The 21,703-nt window shown below is 55.8% G+C and overlaps 1 protein-coding gene across 5 annotated transcripts in view; it reads right to left on the reverse strand.

Moving 5' to 3' along the window:
* The window catches only part of SH3RF3 (SH3 domain containing ring finger 3), a 343,617-nt gene that overhangs the window by 81,420 nt on the left and 240,494 nt on the right, over positions 1 to 21,703 (reverse strand). For all 5 annotated transcript variants that reach the window (XM_070511485.1, XM_070511482.1, XM_014829961.3 and 2 more), the window contains one exon: positions 4,519 to 4,598. In XM_070511485.1, the coding sequence (XP_070367586.1) occupies positions 4,519 to 4,598 (80 nt within the window). The remainder of the gene's footprint in view (positions 1 to 4,518; positions 4,599 to 21,703) is intronic.

A 21,703-nucleotide genomic window follows, 5' to 3' on the forward strand; every position in this document is an offset into this window, starting at 1 on the left:
TGACTTGGACAAACCTGGTGCTGCTGGGGACCCCGCCACCTGCCCGGCTCTTGCTGGCTCAAGGAGCAACTCCTTTCTGTCACCGTAGGTGGCCGGCCAGCACCTTTACCAGGCTCCAGCCTCTGCCTGCCATGCTCCCCGCTCTGCCCAGGGGGTCCTGCTCCTCCCACATGCGTTTCTCCCACTCCCTCCCTGCTCAGGGCCTGGTGTGCTCTCTCCTTGAAGGTGACGGGAGCAGCAGGGGTCACCTTCTCCACACCCTGGGGCGGGTGTGGTGACCTTGGAAGTGTGGACCACGAGGCCGGGTGCTGCCAGAGAAGGCTGGACCTGGACGGCAGCCTCACTGTGGCCTGGGCTGGGACTTCTGTTCTAGGGTCCTGGTGCGCTGAGCTCACACTAATCGAGCCCATGGTGGACAGACGCGCAGGGCCAGCCACTGTGCAATGGACGTGTTGGGGAAGATTCCCCTCTCCTGTGCGGGGTGCCATCTGGTCACCAGTCCCTTTCCTAATGTCACAGAAAGTGGGGGCCACAGAGTCATTAGAAGGTGGCTCAGCAACCTCTTGACCCTCAGGACAAATGGAGGTGGGGTCACAAGGAGGGTCACAGCCAGGCCTGCAAGACTGCCCTTGCAGTCCCATGGGAGCAGCTCCCCTCCGCTCCCCCCAAGTAACGGATGCCGCCTCCACCCCGAGCATGGCCAGGAGCATGCTGCCTGCTGCCCCTTGGGCTCCCTCCCCCTTCTGCAGGCAACTCTGCTCCTGCCTCCCCTTGTTTCTCCGGCCTCCCTGATGAGACACCCAGGGCACCCAGATGGCATCGGGTAGTCACACACTTCAGGAGGCTCTGGGTTTTCCCACAAGAACGAGTCTTCCCCTCTGACTGTGGAAGTCTCCTGCTCAGAAGGTGGGCTGCATTCAGGCCCCACGAGGGCGGCTCCGGGAGAGGGGGCAGGGGCAGTCCACCTTGAGTCTGTCCACCTGACCCCGTGCTTTCCTCCTCCTCCAGCGCCCCTGACTCCTCAGCAGAGCTTCAGGGGACTTGGCCAAGCTGCTGAAGGTGCCGGGACTCTGGAGGCGGCTCAGCCCCTTCCTCGCACGCCCTCGGCTGTCTTCCTAACCCTGCAGCCTTTACTCCCCTTGTCTGGCTCAGAAATGCCCATGGAGCAGTGGGGGTGAGACATGCCCCCAGCCTGAGTGGTGGCCCAGTCACAGTGCTCGCTACTGACCTTCAGACCTTCAGACAGGCTGTCTCTGGCCCGCAGCATGGCCTCCAGGACCAGACACTCGTTTCTGCCCCTAGGAAGCACTGCAGGTCGGGCAGATGCTGAGGGCCAGGGAGCGGACTTCGGGTGGCTTCCCAATGCCGAGGAGGTGAGAAGACAGGGTGTGGGATCCTGCGGGTCTGCGTGTGTCAAGGTCCCCACAGACGAGCAGCCACCTCCATGCATGGGGTGGGCAAACTGAGACCCTTCTTGTGTTTCAGCCCAACTGAACCCGCAGGAAATCAGTGCCCACGGAAACCTCTTAAACACCGGGAGAAGGGGACAAGAACAACATCCTGCTGCCAAAGCTGACCCGAGAGACCAGGCCTTTCCAGGATGTGGGCTCGTGTTTGAAGGACAACACTTCACCCACAGCAGTCAAACCCACGTGCTAAGAGGACTGCAGAGTGAGGGTCTGTGACTGACGGTCAGCTCAGCCCCGTGGGCACTCCCTGGAGTCCAAGGCCATTGCCATCAGCAGACTTGCCAGCTCACAGCAGCACACTCACCAGGCCATAGATTTCATGAAGGTAGCGCCCCTCACGCTCAATCTCAGACCTTTGAACACGACTCTTGGCACTGTTTGCGGAAGAACAGTCAGGTGAAGGGCATCCACCCTCCCACCCCTAAAGCCTGTCACTGTAAGCATGGGACTGTTAACTTCTTAGAGTTAAACAGGATGGGCAAGCGGTCAGACCAATCTCTTACTTGATAAGCCAATGAGGTGAATCTAATCTTTCCCTCCCTAGGAATCAAATGAAAACGTGATTTCAAAGGTCATGTTCTCAAAATGGATCATGCACAGTACTGTAACATACATAAATTACCTGCCACAGTGCTTGTCACTTGGTGTATACAGCCATGGCACCCACACACTTACTTACAACAGCCAATCCTAGTCCTGCTGGCACGATTCACCTGCTGCTCAGATGACCACTGTGACCATGGACACAGTCCTGCCAAATCACTTATCACCCTTTGAAGAAGAGTGTCTGACACATAAGTCTCCCTTCTGTTACCTAAGTGAAAATGTCAACCCAAACAGAGACAGCCATGTGCTGGGGTGAGGCAGATGGGGAGAGGGCTGAGGGCTGAGGACTCAAGTGACCCCTCACCCCCATGGCCGGGCAGGGGGAGAAAGAGGTCCTTCCATACTCTGCCCCAAATTAAAAAGCCCCCCGTGACATGGAAGGCCTGTGCATGGTAGAGGCCTCCAGAACGTCTTCACAGCTCCTGGAGAGGGATATTCTTGGAACTCTATTACCTTTTCGGCCTCAAAGACAGAGCAGCCTTCTTGGGGGCGGACCTGACACATAAGCACTGGGGGCTTGGCCGACGCCAGGAGCCCTCACGGCTGGATGGGAAGGCTTTGGCTCTCACTGAACCAGGAAGTAGTTATCGAGAGCCTGTGTGCAAGGCGTCCATCTGGGGGGACCCCAAAATGAGACTCCTGGGCCTTGTCCTTGAAGAACTCACCATGTCCTGCCTCTCATTTGGGAAACTACATTAGGGTCCAAGCGTCTCCCATGGATGCAGGTCCACCTCTCAGGGATGGGGTCCTGCATCCAGCTCTTCAGGAAAAGCAAGATCACCACCGCCCATCCTTCTCCGTGAGCTCCTGGCCCCAGGTTTGAGTGGAAGCCGCTGGAGCTTGTCTGGGAGACAGAGTCAAAGGAGAGTAACTTCTGTCCAGTGTTGGTGAAAACTTGAATCTCACCCTAAAGACATCTAGAAGGTAGCTTAGCAGTCACGTCCCCTCTGAAGCTGGGTAACAGACAGGCAAGCCTCACTTTCCTTATGTTTAGCTGTTGGTGGTAACAACCTAATGGTGGCGGAGTGTGCACGCAGACAGAGGGAGGGTGTGCAGGGGCCTCCCGCCTGCCGCCAGACGAGGGCGGGCGCTCCGATAGGCGTCCAGAGGGAGCGAGCTGCACCGCGAACTTACTCTACTTCTAGGAAACTTTTTGAAGCTTGGCAAGTTGCTTTTTCAAAAGGCATTTTTTGCTTGAAATACATCCCAGTCTGCAACAACACGGGTTCTCAGTGTCCCTTTGACCGGCATCGCATCTATGGAACTTTCTACCTCGCCATATTATTTACCGAATTCATGTTCTCCACCTTAAAACATTCATTCAAGTCACTGAACTCATTGCCAAGTAAAGAGCAGAAGGCAAGCTAAGTCTTCAGAACACTATTTAAATGGAGAATTTTTAAACTGCACATATCTTTTAAGAGCTGTAATTTCACAAGAGCAGATTTTCTGAACAAGATAAGCCTCTCACTTCCTAGCAGTGACTCACCTGGTTATATTTGGGGACGCGGTGTGACAGTTACGGCTGTTACAACACTGAGCTGCTTCTGAGTGGCTAACTAGTGACAGCTCCCAGCTCCAGGCCGCCCAGCTCTGGCTGCCCTCTGCCCTCCGGGGCCCACCCCTGACCTTCTCAGGGGCCTCTGGGGTCTTCTCCATGCTATGGCTGCTCCTTTCCTGATGATATTTGTGTCGTCAAATATTTGTTTTTAAAGATGGGCACCTGAGCTAACAACTGTTGCCAATCTTTTCTTTTTCCTCCCCAAATCCCCCCAGTATTTAGTTGTATATTTTAGTTGTGGGTCCTTCCAGTTGTAGTACGTGGGACGCCGCCTCAACGTGGCCTGATGAGTGGTGCCATGACCATGTCCAGGATCCGAACCAGAGAAACCCTGGGCCGCTGTAGCAGAGTACTCAAACTTAACCACTCGGCCATGGAGCCAGCCCCCTCATCAAATATTCTGAATATCACCCTGCTTATAATAAATGTCCTAGAGACAATGACATTAAAAGAACCTGCTAGGGGCCAGCCTGGCAGCACAGCGGTTAAGTGTGCACGTTCCGCTTCGGCAGCCAGGGGTTCACTGGTTCGGATCCTGGGTGTGGACACGGCACCACTTGGCAAGCCACACTGTGGTAGGCGTCCCACATATAAAGTAGAGGAAGATGGGCACGGATATTAGCTCAAGGCCAGTCTTCCTCAGCACAAAAGAAGAGGTGGTGGATGTTAGCTCAGGGCTAATCTTCCTCAAAAAAAAAAAGAACCTGCTAGACTTTTGTTTTCCACACTCTCCTGTCAGCAGCATTATTAGATGCACATAACTAAACTAACCAGCTAGTAACAAAACAGAAAACCCTAGAGAAACTGTACATTGACACGCTAGCAGGGGTGGGAGGGAGAAGCTGAAGGCATGGGGCCCCAAAAACATAAACGGCAGCTCACACGTTGAGGGGCAGCTGGACTTTGGGAGCCGTGCCCTGCTGTTCAGCCGCTGGGGCGGGTCCGGCCGAGGAGGAGGAGTCCTGGAAACGACAAGAGGAGACAGGCGTGAGTGGACAGGAGGCTCCTGCCCCACAAGAGAAAGGCGAGGTGGGCTGGAGGTCAAAGGCGTCTATTCTCTCCTCTGCTGCCTGACCCTGGGCCTCCAAGATGCTCAGGTTGCCCTTGCCTGGTTGTCAGTCACAGGTCCTGAGCCCACTGGAGAGAGCTCGGCGGCTGATGACACCATCCCGAAGCAGCTGTCAAGAGCCCTCCTGGAGCCGCTCAGAAAGTCGCTCTGGCCTGGGTCTGGGTTGATCAGTGTCACACTGTGTTTAATGAGGAAGAAGCCAGTGTGGGGTGGCCTGTTTTTATTCTTAGAACTTGAATTAATTATTGTGTTTGTCAAAGAAAATCCAGACAAAACCTTTCATGCTACAAAGCAAGAGCTTATTTAAAAACTACACTCCTGGGAACTAAAGATTACTCTCTAAAGAAAACTGGTCCTTCGGCAGTGGACAGAGGGGCAGGCAGCAGGGCGACAGACTCACAGAGCACAGCATCTCCCACCTCAGGCCCTGAGGGGCTCAAAGATTCAAGGGTTTCCTTTGCAAGAAGATCCCTGGAGGAACGGTCTACTTAGAGACGGCGCCTGTTAAGCATCACGTGCATGCTGAGCTGGCTGAGGGATGAGGTTAAGGGCCAAGCAGAAGGATCTGGGCCATGCGATGATCTTGCCCAGGCAATTCCTGCAGAGAATCCTGGAGACCCTGCCCTTGAGGGGTAACATTGGCGCCAAATGCCCTCCCCACCATGTCGACCATCCTGGCCTGATCCTCCCCAGGTGGCACCCTGTCTTTCTGTTCAGAGGTATTAGATTACAGTGAGTTGGACTATGTGACCCTGAAAGCTACGTCCAAGTCGTAGCCCCCGGGACTCATCAAGGTGACCTTATTTGGAATGAGGGTCTTTGCAGGTTATAAGGGAAGGATCCTGAGGTGAGATTATCCTTGATGAGAGTGGGCCCTAAATCCAAAGACCAGTGTCCTTGTAAGAGACAGAGAAGGAGAACAGAGACACCCAGAGGGGAAGGAAGGCCGCGTGAAAACGGAGGCAGAGGTTGGAGTAACGCGCTGCAAGCCGAGAAACCCTGAGGATTGCTGGCAACTACCAGAAGCTGGGAGAGTGGCCCGGGACGGAGTCTCCCTCAGCCTCCAGGAAGCCAGTCCAGCCAACACCCTGACTTTGGACTTCTGGTCTCCAGAACTGTGAAGGAATAGCTTCCTGTTGCTTTGAGCCACCCAGTTCGTGGTGCTGTCACAGCTGCCCCAGGAAACTGCACAGATGGGGACCTCCAGGGGTGCCTGGAGGAGAGTGGGGTCCACATCCCTCAAAGTCGAGGGAGCCAGGGGTCTCCTCATTTCCTCAAGGATCCCTTCTAGGCTCCTCCACAAGGGAAAGGACCGGGATCCTTGAGGAAACTGGCACCAGATGAAGCGGGAGCCTGGCAGGCTTAAGCAGAGCCTCAGGAGCTGCTGGGCAGAAGGCAGCGGGGCAGTGGGCGGCGGAGGGGCTGCCCAGGGTTGTGGCTGGGAATGGACATGCACCATGGGTTCTCAGGTAGGCGAAGGTTGCTAGAAGCAGAAATCACAAAGATGGGATGAGCGATCCACCTAGAACACGCTCCAGGCAGGCGGAACAACCCTACAACCTGGCTGCCCATTACACCATTTTCTTGCTTGCATGGAGGACTAAGGGGGCCTTTCTCATCAGCCCACCAACCAGCTCTGACCTTGCTTAGCCGCTGAGCTCCATGTACTAGGGCAACCTGCTCCCTCCCCAGGTGGCCAACTGCCCTCCTCTGCCAGGGATCACGGAAGGTGCCGGAAATCACAGCCATCCGCAACCCCTAAAAAGGGAGAAATTCTCCTGCTTGTTTCAACAGTGGAACACCTGGCAGAATGAGAATGTGCAATAGAGAAGCATAGCTTCCCTGGTGTCTCCAAGGTAACTCGAAGTCTCAAAGGACTTCCCATTCCAAGCTCCCACACCTGTAAGAGAAAACTGAGCTTTCAAAGGCAGCGCCCTTCACAGACTCGGCCCTGTGGCTGATGCACGGAAGTCGTGTTTCCAAGAGTGTCTGTGGAACTGGGCTGAGGTGGGGACATCCCTTCTGCTGACAGATTCCGGGGACTTCTGTTTGCTCCTCAGCCCTGCCCTCCCTTGGGCGAGAACACCAAGAGGTGTTCCCCATCAAGACTTGGGATTATTTTCCTTCAGGATAGTCGCTGGTGGAGTTCTCCACAGTCGGCCAGGGACTGTCCTCCACAGAGCTTCAGGTAGGGGCAGGAGGGCAGCCTCTATAGGAGCGGCCACCTGGGCCAAGCCCTCCCGCCCCTGGGGTGTGGAGCAAGGGCAGCAGGCACCCCTCGTGCTGGTTTTGGAGGAGCCACAGCTCTTCTTGGATGGTCACTGGAGAGGAGTGTGTGCAGGACACTCAAAAAAAAAAAGTGTGGGCCCTTCACTCACTCACTCAAACAGGCATGGGCCAGGCCAGCCCCACGCTGGGGGTGGTCAGCAGATGTCGTGGGGCACCTCCAGCGTGGGGCTCAGGCAAGGTCAGAGCTGGTCAGTGAGCTGATGGGAAGCGCCCCCTCACCCCTCCACACAAGCAAGAAGGTGCTGTGACGTCAGTCGAGTTGTAGGGTTGCTCTGCCGGCCTGGGCACGTTCCAGGTGCTCATGGGCACCCACTGACCACCTGAGTGTCAGGCTGGCTCTATGCAGACATGGCCTCTGACCCCAGCATGGGGCTCACACTGAGGGCACAGTTAGACATGTCATCATCGACATGTGGGGGCCCGACACGTGCAGGGCTGTAGGAGCACACAACAGGGTCTCGCCGAGGGGGCCCGTGGCCAGAGAGGCTTTTGTGAGCAGGAGGCAGGCCCATAGGAGACTGGGGAGGGAGCAGCAGAGAGGCCCCCCCACAACCAGTGAAGGCTGGAAAAGGCCCACTCAGCACATTTGAAGACACTGAAAGAAAGGAAAGGCTGGAGGACAAGGGGGAGGTGCTCGAGAGGGCAGAGCCAGGCCGTGCGAGGCCGCCTCGACTACCCTGAGGGTCCTGGTCTTCACTCTGAGGGCAAAGAGGTGCCCTGAAAAGCTGGCAAGAGAACGGGAGAGATCGGCTCGGAGCCAGCTCTCACAAGGGGACCGGTTAGGGAGCACTGAGGAAGTTCAGGCCTGGATTGGGGGCATGATGATGGAGAGGGGAGGGGAGGGTCTGGACACGTGTAGGAGGCCGTGGGTAAGAACAGCAGCAGCAATAATAACAACGACCGCTCCCCTCAGACAGAACTCACCATGGACTGTGCCTGCTCTGACCACTGTGCTGGAATAACGCATTTAATCCTCACAATAAGCCTGTATAGTGGGTGTTATTTCTTGTCACCGTTTACAAAATGAACAAACAGAGGCACAGAGAAGTTAAGTGAATGGCTGACATTCACACAGCCAGTAAGTGGCCAAGGCTGGGCTTGAACTCAGGCAGGGTGGTGCTAGAGGTCATGTGCTTATCCACCATGCCATCTGGATGTGTGTCTTACGGCTGCTGTCACAAAGGACTACAAACTTAGCAGCTTAAAGCAGCACATGTTTGCTATCTTCCAGTTCTAAAAGTCAGCAGCCCTAACATCAAGGCGTCAGGGGCTGTGCTCCTTCTGGAGGCTCCAGGGGAGAAGCCACTCCTTGCCTTTCCAAGCTTCTACACGCTGCCTGCATGCCTTGGCTCATAGCCTCTTCCTCCATCCTCAAAGCCAACAATGTAGCATCTTCAGTTCTTTCTCTCTGACCTCTGCTTCCAATGTCTCATCTCCTCTCTGACTCCGACCTCCTGCCTCCCTCTTGTAAGGACCCCTGCAATTGCATTGGGCCCACCAGAATCATCTCCCCATCTCAATTCCTCACCTCTTATAAGGAGCTCTGTGATTGCCTTGGGCCCACCAGAATCGTCTCCCCATCTCAATTCCTCACCTCTTTTGCCAAGTGAGGTACCATATGCACAGGTTCTGGGGATTAGGATGTGGACGTGTTTGGGAGGCCATTATTCCCTCCTCCACCAACAGGACTGGTGGACTGACGGGCTAAAGGGCACGAGGAAGGAGGATGAGCCAAGTTTCTGGCCTTCATGACTTGCCAGATGGAGCTGCCATCTGAAGAGATGGGAACATGAGATCTGGGGGGAGGGCACGAGCCGAGTGTTGGACGTGTTGAGTTTGACCTGCCTGGGGACCCTAAAGATGAGGGCAACCGGTGATGCCAGCCAGGAGCTCAGAGGAGGGGACTGGCTTGGAGGGCCATGAACACATAGTCCATCTACAGGAAGTGCACCTTCAGTTAAGCCCTTCACTCTAAAGTGTGTGGGGCTGTGTCTGTGTGACCTTGGACAAGTTAGTGTCACTGAGCCTCAGTTTCCCCATCTTTAAGATGGAGGCATGGATTTCTGCTCTCGACCAATGATGGAGTCACAGGGACTGGACGTACCCTCCTCCTTGAAACACCAGACAAACCAGACAAAACACGTGACCTGCTGGCTCCCCAGACCTTAGGAATTAAGCAGTGTGGGACAGAGGCCTGGGGAGATGGAAACGGCTCACGAAAGCTCCCGTCCTCCAGGTTAGGTGGAATATCACACATGGTAATTTAAAGCTCATAGTAAGCCCTCAATAAATGCTGCCTCTCCTCCTTACTCGTCAGCTGGGAGATGGATGAGACGGCCTGGGAGAACGTGTGCAGTGGGGAGAGACGATGCCCTGAGACTCAGCCTGTGGACTCCGACATGCAGGGGAGCCGGCAAGGGCACAGAAGGAGCCAGAAGTGGTGGTGTCTCTGGGTCCAGGGAGGCGAGTGTTCGGAGGGGAAGCTGGTGTCAACCGTGCCGAATGCTGGAGCAAGGCCAAGTCAGCTGAAGGCCAGAAGCATTCCTTCCATTTGGAGATGTGGGTACGCACAGCGTGCTTACATGGCTAGCAATTGTCGCTATTGGATGACCAAGTTGGCTCACATTGCCTGACCCCACCTCCCAGGACACACAAAAGACATGGGCCTGTGCAGCCACCCCGCAGTCACTTGTTTCTGTCCTGTTGCGTCGTCAATCAGGGCCTGCTGGGCTATGGCCCTCGTGACATGCCTGTGCAGTGGGGATGCCCCAGCTCTCAGATTATGGAGAGGAACTGGACAGGGGCAAGGAGCTTGTGGGCCAGAGCATTTCTAATACAAGTTAGCCCCAAATCCCAGTTTTCTGGGGTTGCGGACAAAACTTCTGCCAGTTCTGGAGAGGGAGAGCGGGAAGGGGCAGAATGCTGTTGACCCAGCAGCTTCCTAAGAATGAAATCCAAACCACTTGAACAGGCTGAGGAAGGAGCAGACAAGGCACTGTTCCTGATACGAGGACCGGAACACAAAACAGCCATGCACCCAGGGCAGAGGCTCGATGAGAGGATGCCAGTGACACCACACAGACACGACGTGCTGGGTCTACACTGATAGGCACGACGGCTGTGCAGGGTTCATCAAATGGAAAAGGAGCTGAGAGAGATGGACATGCAGGATTACCTCGTTTCTGTAAAAAGATGCATGTATTTCCATGGAAAAAAGGTGTGGAAATTTATGTACCAAATGATAAACATTGGTATTTAGGGTAGTGGGGATTTCGGGTATTTTAAAAAATCTGTATGTTCAAATTTTTCATCATTTTAATATCAACAAGTGACAAGGGTTTTCAGATACATTTTCAAAGTAATATAAACAGACTAACAGGTTCAATTATTTGAGATCTGTTTCAAGATCAAGCTCTGGTTGACGGTGACCCCATGTTTCCCCAGATTCCACACACATCTTGGGGGGGCGCCAGGAGGGGACAGGGCAGGACTTGGGGTGGGCCTGCAGACCAGCCACCCTGCTGCCAGGCCCAGCGCTGTCACTAGGCGGCGGGCAGGCAGCTGGGCAGCAGGGGTGGCAGACAGACAAGATGATCGGCTCAGACGGAGCCCGAACCCAGGACTCTGCTTTTGTCAACATGTCTCCTATCTAGATAAACTCTCCTAAAACAGCCGAACCACCCAAACCAGCACGTCACTCGAAGAGCACGGGGGACCTGGGTGGAGACTGCTCTGAGTCTGGCTGAGGCAGGACGGCCCATGTCCTTGAGCCTCAAGCCATAATTCACGAGGAGGGAATAATGTCTGTGGCCAGGAGAGACGAAGATTGATTTCCGTCTGCCAGGCAGAGGGAGAATGCTGGCTGGGACTGTGGCCTGCCCGGAGCACACGGTGTCACGGCTCAAGAGCCCATCTTTGCGACGTGCACCAGCTCCCCTGGATGATGAGACACAGAACACTCCGACTACATAAGGCAGATGTTAGGGGTTTGGGGAGGACTGGGGGGGTGTTGCACAGGCACACAGGTGTCAGGAGTCGACAGGCGCCCTGAGACAGGACTGAACCTAAGGAAAGCCGCCAGGGAGGGGTGTCCTGGTGGCTTTGCTGGAAACCTGGCTCTCAGCTGAAACTTGATGCAACAGGCGCTACAGAGCAGGTATCTGGGACTTCACAGCACACTGTCACTTGAGCTGGAATGGAGAAGCAGAGAGATGTCACACTTGTGAACACGGTTTTTCCAAAGGTCAAGATGGAGAATACCTAACACTGAGGCTGGCTGAGCGTGTCCTTGTCTGGTCCCTGTGCAGTGCAGAGCCCAGAGTCAGAGGCCTGGCCGGGGGTCCTGCTGAGCAGTGGCAACCACAAGCCGGCTCTGCCCTCAGGATACTGAAGTGAATAGTGTTGTGACTTCCAGGTGTAGACCAGGGCTGCATCCATCCTCCCCTGAACCAAGTCTTAGTTTCTGTGTCTGTCGATGCGAGGTGGTGGTGGGTGGAGGGGTGTCCCCCACTGACCGTTGAGCTGTGAACACTGAGGACCATGGGCCCAGGGGAGCAGAATGTAACTGATGAGAAGCCCTGAGAGGCAGCTGGGATGCTGCTCCCCCAGGGCAGTTATCACAGCAAAAAGGGGCTCTCCTTTAAGTGATTTTGATTAGAACCGCGTCAGCATAAGGCCTTGCACAGGGTTCCCAGTCAGCACCTCCTGCCAGGCCTCAGGACGGGCTATGCTGCCTGGAGGCGCTGCTGCACCCATAATGGATCACTTCTGGAACACATGCGACAGGAAAAGTCTGGTCTGAGATCCATGTAATGCAACACCAGGGCGTCCGCCCCACGCTCTCCGCTCCAACCATGCTGGACGGGGCTTCCTGGGCCTGGAACTGAGGCCTCTTTTCTCCTAGCTGAGAGCCACATCGCTGATACTGCTTTGACTTTTAAGGGCTTAATTTTAAATGGTTCTGGGCCTTAAGGGATCAGCGGAGCCTTGGCAGGAATGAAGGAAATCAGGCAGGATAAACATCAGGCGGGAGAAGGGACTCCAGCTGCTTTCAGATGAAAATCACTGGGAAGCAGCCCTAGGGCTGACGTTCCTCCTGTCTCCAAGATCACCACAGACACCTCTGCCCCGACGTCAAAGCCTGGCTCAGCCCAGTGACCGCAGAGCTGTGCCGCTGGCCCATCCCAGGAAAGGCCTCCAACTGTGATAAGACAGGTTCCTGTGGTTTTCTTTTCAGATGACTCCACAGAGGACACATGCTAGGGTTCAGCCAGGCAGGTGAGCACACCCCTGCCTGGGGGAGCCGGCCAACAATGAGAGGATGCTCATGGCTTGGTCCTCGGAGCCACTGACCCCACAGAATGGACAACTCCAGCACTCCCTTTGGGCCTAATGTTCAAAAACAGTCCACAAGCGTTTAACTGGAGCCAAGTAACTGCAGGGTCAGCTAGCTGGGTCACGTGTTAGAGACCTCATCAAATGGAACTTACCACGGGACGAGCAAACAGGGAAAGCAGGCCAGGGAGCCCATCAACGTTCTCCCTGGTGCCACTCACCCATTGCCCTTCGAGGAACATGTACAGGTCGGGAGCCTGAGCCCAGGCAGGCTGTGCACTCCAGGGAACCAGGGCAAGCTGCTTGCCTTCCGGGCCCCTTTTTCCTTCCTATAAAAGACAGAGCCACTAGCAGAGACTGCATGGGCGAGCGGCTCACACCCTGCAGAGCAGACAGTAAAAACTCAGCTATCATTTCTTACAGTGACCTGCATGCCTCTTCGTAACGTCCCAGCGGCCGCTGGTTGGAAGCCCAGCGTCTGTTTCTGGCCACAGTGCAGCAGCCACGAACCCCTGATTCTAAATTGTCAGGTTGTTACAAGACACCGGAGGCCCTGCTGCTGCACGGGGCCCCAGGCAGGAGCAGGGAAGCAGGCCATGTTACTTTCCTGTTGGGAGCAATAGGAAGGGAAAGGGGGTCTGTGGGCTGGCAGGCTGCACAGGGCTCCAAGTTGCTTTCATTGACAGAGTAGCACAGACTAAGACCCTGAGAAGCAACATCTCTTCGTTTTAATTTTTTTCTTCTTCTTCTTAGTTTTTTTTTTGAGGAAGATTAGCCCTGAACTAACATCTGCTGTCGATCCTCCTCTTTTTGCTGAGGAAGATTGGCCCTGAGCTGACATCCTTGCCCATCGTCTCTAGTGTATATGTGGGACGCCTGCCTCAGCATGGCTTGCCAAGCAGTGTGTAGGTCCACACCCGGGATCCAAACTGGCGAACCCCAGGCCACTGAAGCAGACATGCGAACTTAACCGTCACCGGGTCGGCCTCTCATTTTAATTTTTAATGTGAATCCACAGAACACTGTCATCACCCCAGGGAGCAGGGACACGAGCATGTTTTATTCCTCACATGCCACCACTCCATAACACAGAGTGTAAATCAGACTCTCAGGAATGCGCTTCCCAAAGAAAATTTCAGAACAAAACATTTTCGGTCAATTCTTCTGCTTGGCTCCAAAAAGGAACAGCAAATAGCTTGCAGGGCCGAGGACCCAGGGGTGCCCCCTGCTCCCCAGCCTGGAGAAATGTGGGCTGGTGAGGCCGGGCAGGGCTGGTGGGTGAGGGCCCGGGCTGGTGGAGCTCATGCTGGCCCTAACACGATGGTCCGTCCTGGCAGAAGGAGTGGGCCGCGCTTTGTGCCCACATAACTGCCACCGTTCTCTCCGTCAGCCCTCAGGTGAGCTGGCTGGTCGCCTGAGATGAAGGCCATAAGCGACCAAAAGTCACTGCGAATGCCGCCCTCTGCCCATCCCTCTCCTGCAGGACTCTATCTGACACAAGCGACTGACTCCAGCCCCGGAGCCGCTGACTCCAGGTCTGCAGGAACGTGCCCCTTGCTTCGTCTCCACAGTCTGTTCGTGGGGGGGTTGGGGGGGGACTCGCCTGCAGCTCAGACCTGGCTGTCCCCTGCTTTTGTACATGAAGTTTTATTGGCACCCAGCCACACTCACCCATTTGCTGTGGTCTCTGGCTGCTTCTACCCACACGGGCGGAACTGAGGAGCTGTGACAGAGACCACACAGCCCACAAAATCTAAAATATTTACTCTCTGCCTTTTACTGACAAAGCCGGTCGACTCGTGCTCTAGGTGTCCGTGAGGAGAGGATGGGCCTCCAGCTTCTGCCCTCATCTTACCGGGCCAAGAGTTGGGACCACAAAGCTGCAGCTGTGCCGCAAGCTTAACAAGGCATCCCCAGGACATCATTAAGGAGAATGTACAAAAAAAGGGTGGTGGGATGCAGGGGAACAGCATCCACAAAATGGTTCCAGTTCAAGGAATGAAAATCTCAAACCACCAAGGAGGGAGGGGTGTCTGTAAAGGCATCACAGGCCTGCTTCTCACCTATCCGGGGCCTTGCAAGTTTCAACCCTGGACCCACAGAGTCAGCCCACGAGTCTTTTCTCACCAAGGAGAGGCACAGGTGGGTCTCCACTCACGGCTTTCCTCTGGCTTTTCCCCTTACCCAGCTTGCTTGGTGGTCTTTAGCCAAAGGAACGTGCCAGTAGCTACTGTGGACTGCCTGCTCTGTGTGAGTCCATAAGACCAAAGGCATCTTCATCTGGCTTTACACAAAATGTACAATATTCATGTCCCAACGACCCGTGTGTTCAAACAGGCAGGGCCTTCTATACAGAGAGGCTGAGGAGGGGTGGGCTACAAACCCCTTCTGCTCAATTCTAACGCAGTGTGTCTATCCATCCACCCACGTGTCTGAGAGCGCCCTGCGCAGAGGCTCCATGCCAGGCACTGAGGGTACAGGAGGGGCAGACCTGCTGTCCTAGCAAAGCTCACAGGTGGTCCTGCCGACAGTCGATGCCAGACACTGTGAGAGCCTCGGCCACTCGAGCCTGGGAGCGCGAGCTCACAGGAGCGGAGGGAGGGCGAGTCAGGGAAGGCTGCTGAAGTCCCCCACTCCCACTGTGTCCAGATGATGCCAGGGCGGGGAAGGGTGGCCCAGAGCTCAGCATGGAGAGGGGGCAGGCAGGATGTCCTCCGGGAAAGGGCTGGGCCAGGGCGGGGGACGAGAAGAGGGCTGAAGTAGCAGAGATCCAGGGTGAGGTGGGGATGGTTCTAAACTTCCTTACTGTCCTCCTGCCCGGGAACAACATGGCTTTGCCCCAGAGCCTTGAGGAGCATAGAGGCCCCCAGGAAGCCCACCTGAGGGATCCTTGGTGCCCATTCTTGCCTCAGTTCCTCTTGTGTCCTCCTCTGACCTGCTGTGGCCTTTCCTTGTGCTGATCCATGGCGCTTCCTACTTTCTACCCTCTATGGCACAGACCTATGTTCTTGTCTCCTGGTGGGCCGGGTGGGGCCTAGAGGCTGGGGTCCTTGTACCTGCCACAGGCTGCTCCTTTAACAAAGAACTCACCAACCTTGAGAGGAGAGACTGAGGGCACCAGCAGCTCAACTGCATTCCTGGGCCAGGACATGCCCACCCAGAGCTCCTGGGCACTCACTAGGTGCCAAGGGGACATCAGGGACCTTCCATGATGCTTGCCTCCCTCATCTGCCAGCAGACAGGCCGGAGGCACAAGCAGAAAGCTGCAGATATGGCTCCTGCCTTGTCATCACAGCAAAAGAAACGTGGTCAGCACCTGATGTCATGGATGGAACAGCCTGGCAGCTGACAAAAACAGAGCCAAGTCACAGGCAGGCCCTGTGTTCTCTGTCCTCACCTTCAAAGCACAGCTGGTTAAGTCATGGATGCGCAGCAGTTCCCAGACTTGCCAAAGAAAGCTCTTCTCGCCCGAGGTCCTCAGGTTGGCATTTTATTTTATTCATTCCACGTTCACTTGGTTCTTTTTTTTTCCTCCTTATAAGGCATGGAATTAAGTTTGTAACTTTCTGAAAACACTAAAAATAAGCACTGGTTCTCGGCCAGGCAGGAGCCTGTGCTCTGCAGGTGAGGGCTCCAGCCAGGAGGCTGCACGGCTGGGGACTCCAGCACCGCCTCCTGCTGAGCCGTGCATCCTGCGGAGACAGAGGAAAGGCAACACCGCATGCCCTCCTGCGGCAGGTGGGGATGCATTTTAAAGATACCCCAGAATCTTCCAAGCAGAGTTAAACCTCCACAAGTTTCCCCACTTCTGTGTTAATCAGTTGACCTACAAGCACAGAGGGAGGCTCCGGGGGAAAGGCCTCAGGGGGCTGTTCACGAGCATTCGGGCTGTCCTCCTCAGGGACACCTGCTGGACTTCCCTCTCATCCACTGCAAGCAGAACAGGGCTGTAGGATTTGCTTCGGCTGCTGAAACGTGAGCCGAGGTCAGTGTGTCACCTCCATGTAAGCCTTAAGGGCCATTGCATGTATCACTGCATTGCCCACCCCTGCCACAGTGACATTCTAGACCGAGGTGAGCCAGTGCTTTCTGCACCGGGCCAGAATATAATCTTTCAGGCTTTGCGGGTCATAGGATCTCTGTCACAACCACGCAGCTCCTGTTGTGGCCTGAAAACAGCTACAGACCATGTATAGATTAGTGGGTGTGGCTGTGTCCAATACAGCTTTTATCTACTCAAACAGGCAGCGGGCCAGGCTTGGCTTGGGGGCGCCTGCTGGTGTCCTGGGGGAAGGCACTGTGGAGAAGCTCGACTGCCCAAGATGCACACGCAGTGTGTGTGTAGGAGGCAGCCTCTAGGGCCTGGGCTGCCGGCTGTGGCGTGGAACTTGGATCACCGACTGACACAGGGCATTGCAGAGCTGCGTGCCCCTGGCAGCCTCAGGCTCTTCAGTGATGACTCCTACGCTGGGAGTCTTATTTGGTTTATGAGAGAACTGTTCTAAAATGTGAGGAATCATTTCCTGATTTGACCCAATGACCTCCACAAGCAAGTATCTGGCTTCTTAAAGGTGGAGCCGATCTGCATGGCCTCGTCACTTCTCCTCCCCTCTGATGACCCTCCCCCTCCCTGATGAGAGGCCACACAGGGTGCTGCTCCGGTGCTCACCGGCGAACTGCACTGCCCCCGACCTCTCCAAAGGGCAGGGAGAAACAGCTCACAAGGGTGCAAATGTGAGCAGGGTGTGCACTGGAGGCTCAGCCCGACCCCACACCCCTGGGAACCCCTCAGCTGGTCACCTCGCAGCTGCACCCCCTCTGCAGCCGCTGACCCGGACCTGAAGGCCATGCGGAGCCAGGCAACGGTCGGGAAGGTCACATGGCACTTCTGGCGCCACGGTGTTTGACGTGCAAAATCATCAGGTCTGCAGAGCGGCTTACTCGGGTCCCGTGGTCCTCCAAGGAGAAAGCGAACGGATGTGAACCCCACTGTGGCCTAGGTGCCAAGATACAGCGAACGACACCCAGTTCCTGACTTCAAGGGCGTCTAACTCCAGGAGTAACGGGAGACAGCCATATATATACATATGACAAAGGCAACATGGTCCATGACAGAGTGTGCAGAAAGTCCTGCAGGCACAGATACAATGGGGGAATTAACTTGGTTGGTGGAAAGGTGATCTGGAGCCATGGAAAGCTGTACAGGGGAAGTGAAAATTTCAGATAGCTACAAAGGGTGCGCTGGAACATTCCAAATCGGGATGTGTCTTTGTATTGTGTGGTGGGCGGGTAAGAAGAGAAGAGGGTGAGTGGAAAGCAGGAACAGCCCGGGCAAAGGAATCAGTTGCTGTAGTCTTGTGAGGGGTGAGCCGGATGGAGCCAGCCCAGCATGGGGGCCACAGGCAGTGGGACTGTGCAGACAGTGCAGGAGTGGACAGTGATTGGGGGGAGGCTAGGAAGACAAACTGGGGCCAAGTTTAAAGGGCTCTGCAGGCCCAGCTATGGAGCTGGAGTTTATCCTAAGGCAGTGGGGAATCTCCAGAAGCATTTGTGGAAAGATCAATCCTATTACATGTGGGTCAAGAGGACGCAGAAGCAGGGAGTTAGGAATCAGCTGACGTGGTCTTGGTGAGGGCTGAGGGGTGCCTGCACCCAGCCAGAGTTGGTGTCACGCAGAGACGGGACACCATGGGTGTGGCTGGGACCACACAGTCTGCCTGATACACCAGCACGTGCTGCTCCACATGGCCCAGCCCCCTTACAGTTAGGTTGGGCAGGGTGACGAGTTCTGGCGAATGAACAGAGAGGAGAGGTGACTGGTATCACTTCCAGGCTGAGGCACTTAAGTGTCCAGGCACCTCTCTATGCCCCCTTCCTGCTGCAGGCCACGTGCTGAGGTGGCAGAGCTACAAGACGAAGCAGGTGGGACACCGTGTCCTGCTTGAGCTCACCACTCAGGAGAGCCACCTGACCCACTGCTGAAGCACAGGACACACGTTCACTGTGTTACACCAACTGGGATCTGGCGTTGTCTGTCAGAGCAGATGACCTGCCTCACCCTGACTAACACAATGGGAGAAAAGTTTGGGGGTTAGAGCTGAGATCCTGGTCGGATGGCAGAGGTGACAGGGAGAGAGAGTTTGGAAGATGTCGGGTCTTCGCTTCAGGAATCTGTGCTAGGATGCAATAAAGAAAGGCTAACCAGGTTGAGGCAAGAGGAGGACAATTATTCTCTTCCGGCATCTACTGAAATTGAGGTGCCTCTCCAAGTGAAGCCATCAGATGGCAGGAAAAAGAAGCTAGAGGTTAGAAAAGGTCCTGCAGGGCAGAGTTTAGACATTTGAGGGTCAGCTGTGGCTGGCTGAGAACCCCATGGGAGAGCAGCACAGGATGGAAAAGGGAGGCCAGGGCAGCACGGATGTTCTCGTGAGGTTAAAGAGAGAGGGTCCACAGACGGGCCAGATGAGTGCTCTGAACTGCACGAAAAGGTCCCAGAGGCAAAGGTGGGAGAGATTCTCGAAGGGGTCTCGTCCTCGTGTCCAATGCTGTTGAGATGTCAAGGATGAGAAAGACAGGGCAAGGACACTGGGCCCAGGCACTGGTGACCTTGGCCAGCTGGGTTTTGGCAGCAGGGGTGGAGGAAGAGGTCAGATTGCAGAGCGGAGCGCATCCGACGTGAGAAAGCAGAAGCGTGTCAGAGGTAGGGACAGGCCTCCAGGAGCAGCTGCCTGGGGAGGGGGACAGAGAGAGGGCTCAACACCTCCCCCTTCTTGCCACCGCCATCAGCCTGGCAGTGCAGCTCCAAGCCCCTTGCAGCACCCACGGCACCCTCCCGGAAGGGCAGCAGCCCCAGTGATGCAGCCGCTCGGCCACCTTCCTTCTTCCCTGCGCCCCTGGCTCCCAGAACAAATCACTGGGCCCCTGAGTCTGCAGCCTTTAGGATGTTCTCATGTGGTCATCTGGTGTGCAGAAACCTTTATGAGACCCAGGCTGCTGTCCCACAGGATACTCGGAAGGGAGAAAGGAGCACATTCCAGAATCTCCCACATTTTCCACCGCCCCTCACCACGGGCAGACAAGCTCCGGACTGGGGGAGGACAGGAAATTAGTGCCTTTCCATGTCAGGCCCCGAAATCCAAGCCTTCTTCCTTTCCTGTTTTGGAATCCCTCCTCCCAAGCTGGCCTTTCAGCGACCTTACTCACCGGCCAGTTTCCTCCTTTCTTTTCCCCACAGCTCGCTTTCCCTTTCAGGGCCCACGCTGGCACAGCCGCAGCCTCCAGCCTTCTTGGGAAAGGGCCAGGGAGGCAGTATTTCAGGTTCTGGGTTGCTTCTTCCTCTTCCTCTCCCACCCACTCTCCCCGCTTCTTTTTTAAACAACCCTTAAAAAATATAAGAGTCATTGTTAGAGCAAGAGATGTACAAAAACTGCCCAGAGGCCACAGCCTGCTGCCCAGGCGCCGGGCAGGGTCCCAGCAGAAGCACCGGAGGGCATGGAGCACTCCAGGGGAGGACAGCGTTCTTGGCACTGTTCCCTCCCTCCCTACCACGTCAGTGTGGCCTGCCCATTGCTGGGCCCAAGTCTAGGCCTTGAGAGGCCAGGCAAGTATGGCAAACCCCAGGACACCTCTGCTTTCCACCTGGGCATCAAAATGAGGCCCACGGAGCAGACCTGAGCCCACCTGGACAGAAGCCCCACAGAGCCCCCAGGCCCTGCTGTTTGTTACACAGCATCCCTGCACACAGGCCTGACTGATACATGGAATCCACCCTCCCTCGCTGACTTGGGTTTCACTGGGCCCTGGGATCGGAATGTTTTAAAGGCCTCCCAAGTGGAAAAGCGCACACCACACAGGGGTCTAGGGTGCCAGGAGCGACAGCCTGGCCTAGAGTAGTGTCTCTGGCCCTCACTTAAATCTCCTACACTGTCGCCCATAGGAGCAGCAACCAGGCCTTCCCTGTGTTGGGGCCTCTGGGACCCAACACAGGCCCTGCAGAGAGGACCACATGACATCTTGTTGAAAACCTCCAGACACCTCCCTTTGGAGACTACTGAGCAAAAGAGAAATGTTCCAGGGTGGCCAACTGTCCTGCTGTGCCAAGACCATCCTGGTTCTAGCACTGAAGTCCTGTGCCCCAGGGAACCCTGCAGTCCTGGGGGCACCAGGACGTTGGTACCCCATGTGGGCTTGGGGTCCAGGTTCAGGCATGGCCCGTGGCACAGCCTGGAGTTGAGAGGGGGCAGTGCCCTCTGAGACGGCGGTGCTGCTCAGCCTGGCTGTGCCACCCGGGGCAGGGATTCTGAAGTCCCCAGACCCAGGCCACACCCCAGACCAATCACCTCAGTGCTGTGAGGCCAGTGCTGTGCTGGGGGCAGCTGGCATGCGAATTTGTTCAGTCCTCCAGGTGATAACAATGTGCAGCCAAGGCTGGAACTCACCTCAGTGGATTCCAGGTGGGGTCCTCAGATTTCTCTGACGGACCTCTGAAGCCAGGGGCACTGGACCACACCAGCCTGCCTGGCTGTCACTGGGGACAGACTGAGCGTCTGACAGTTGGGAAGGGACACTGGCTTATGGGGATGCTAGTCAAGCCAGCTCCCATGACAGGAGGTGTGACAGCAGGCAGCCTTGGCCCCACCCACTCCATATCCACCACCAGCCTTCGGGACCTCGCGGCTCGGCTCTAGCACAGTGCCACAGCAGAGAGAATCTCAGAGCAGAGAGCAGCGGCTTAGAATAGAAGAGGCGCCCGGAGTCCCGAGTGTCACATCGGATGTCTTGGGGCTGGTGATTCGTTCCCTGATTCCCTGAGCAGCAGAGAGAACCACCACAGCCAACGATGATGTGCTGTGATGAGGAGACGCCAGCCTGTGTCCATGCACTTCACCCTCACAGCAACTCGACTGCCGTCGCTCCACTCAACAGACAAGGAAACTGAGGCTCCAGGAGAAGAGAGTGGGCAGCTTTCCCAGGGTTAAGAGGTGCAAGGACAGCGTTGAACTTGGCTCTGATGGCAACTCTTCAGGCTCAGAGAGGTTCCCCGGGTCCCAGACTAAGACTAAGGAGAGGGAGAGGCGAGCGCCAGCGGCTCTGCAGGGCCTGGCTAGTGTGCTCCTGCTTCGTCTCTGGCCTGAGGGCAACCCTGTACATCTTACAGAAGAGAAAGAGTTAAATGATATCCATGTCCCAGACTCATGTCCACACCACTCCTGACGGGAGCCAGGGGGCAGGGAGGGCTGTCGGACAGCACAGGCTGAGACGTTACTCACGCCCTCGGGGCCTCAGTTTCCTCATCTATGAATGGAGATCATGAAACCTCCTGGCTCTCCCGATGGGGAGAGTGCCACGCAGGGCAGGAAGCTGAGATGTGCCAAG

This window comes from Equus asinus, chromosome 6 (genome assembly GCF_041296235.1).
Source record: "Equus asinus isolate D_3611 breed Donkey chromosome 6, EquAss-T2T_v2, whole genome shotgun sequence".
Lineage (NCBI taxonomy): Eukaryota > Metazoa > Chordata > Mammalia > Perissodactyla > Equidae > Equus > Equus asinus.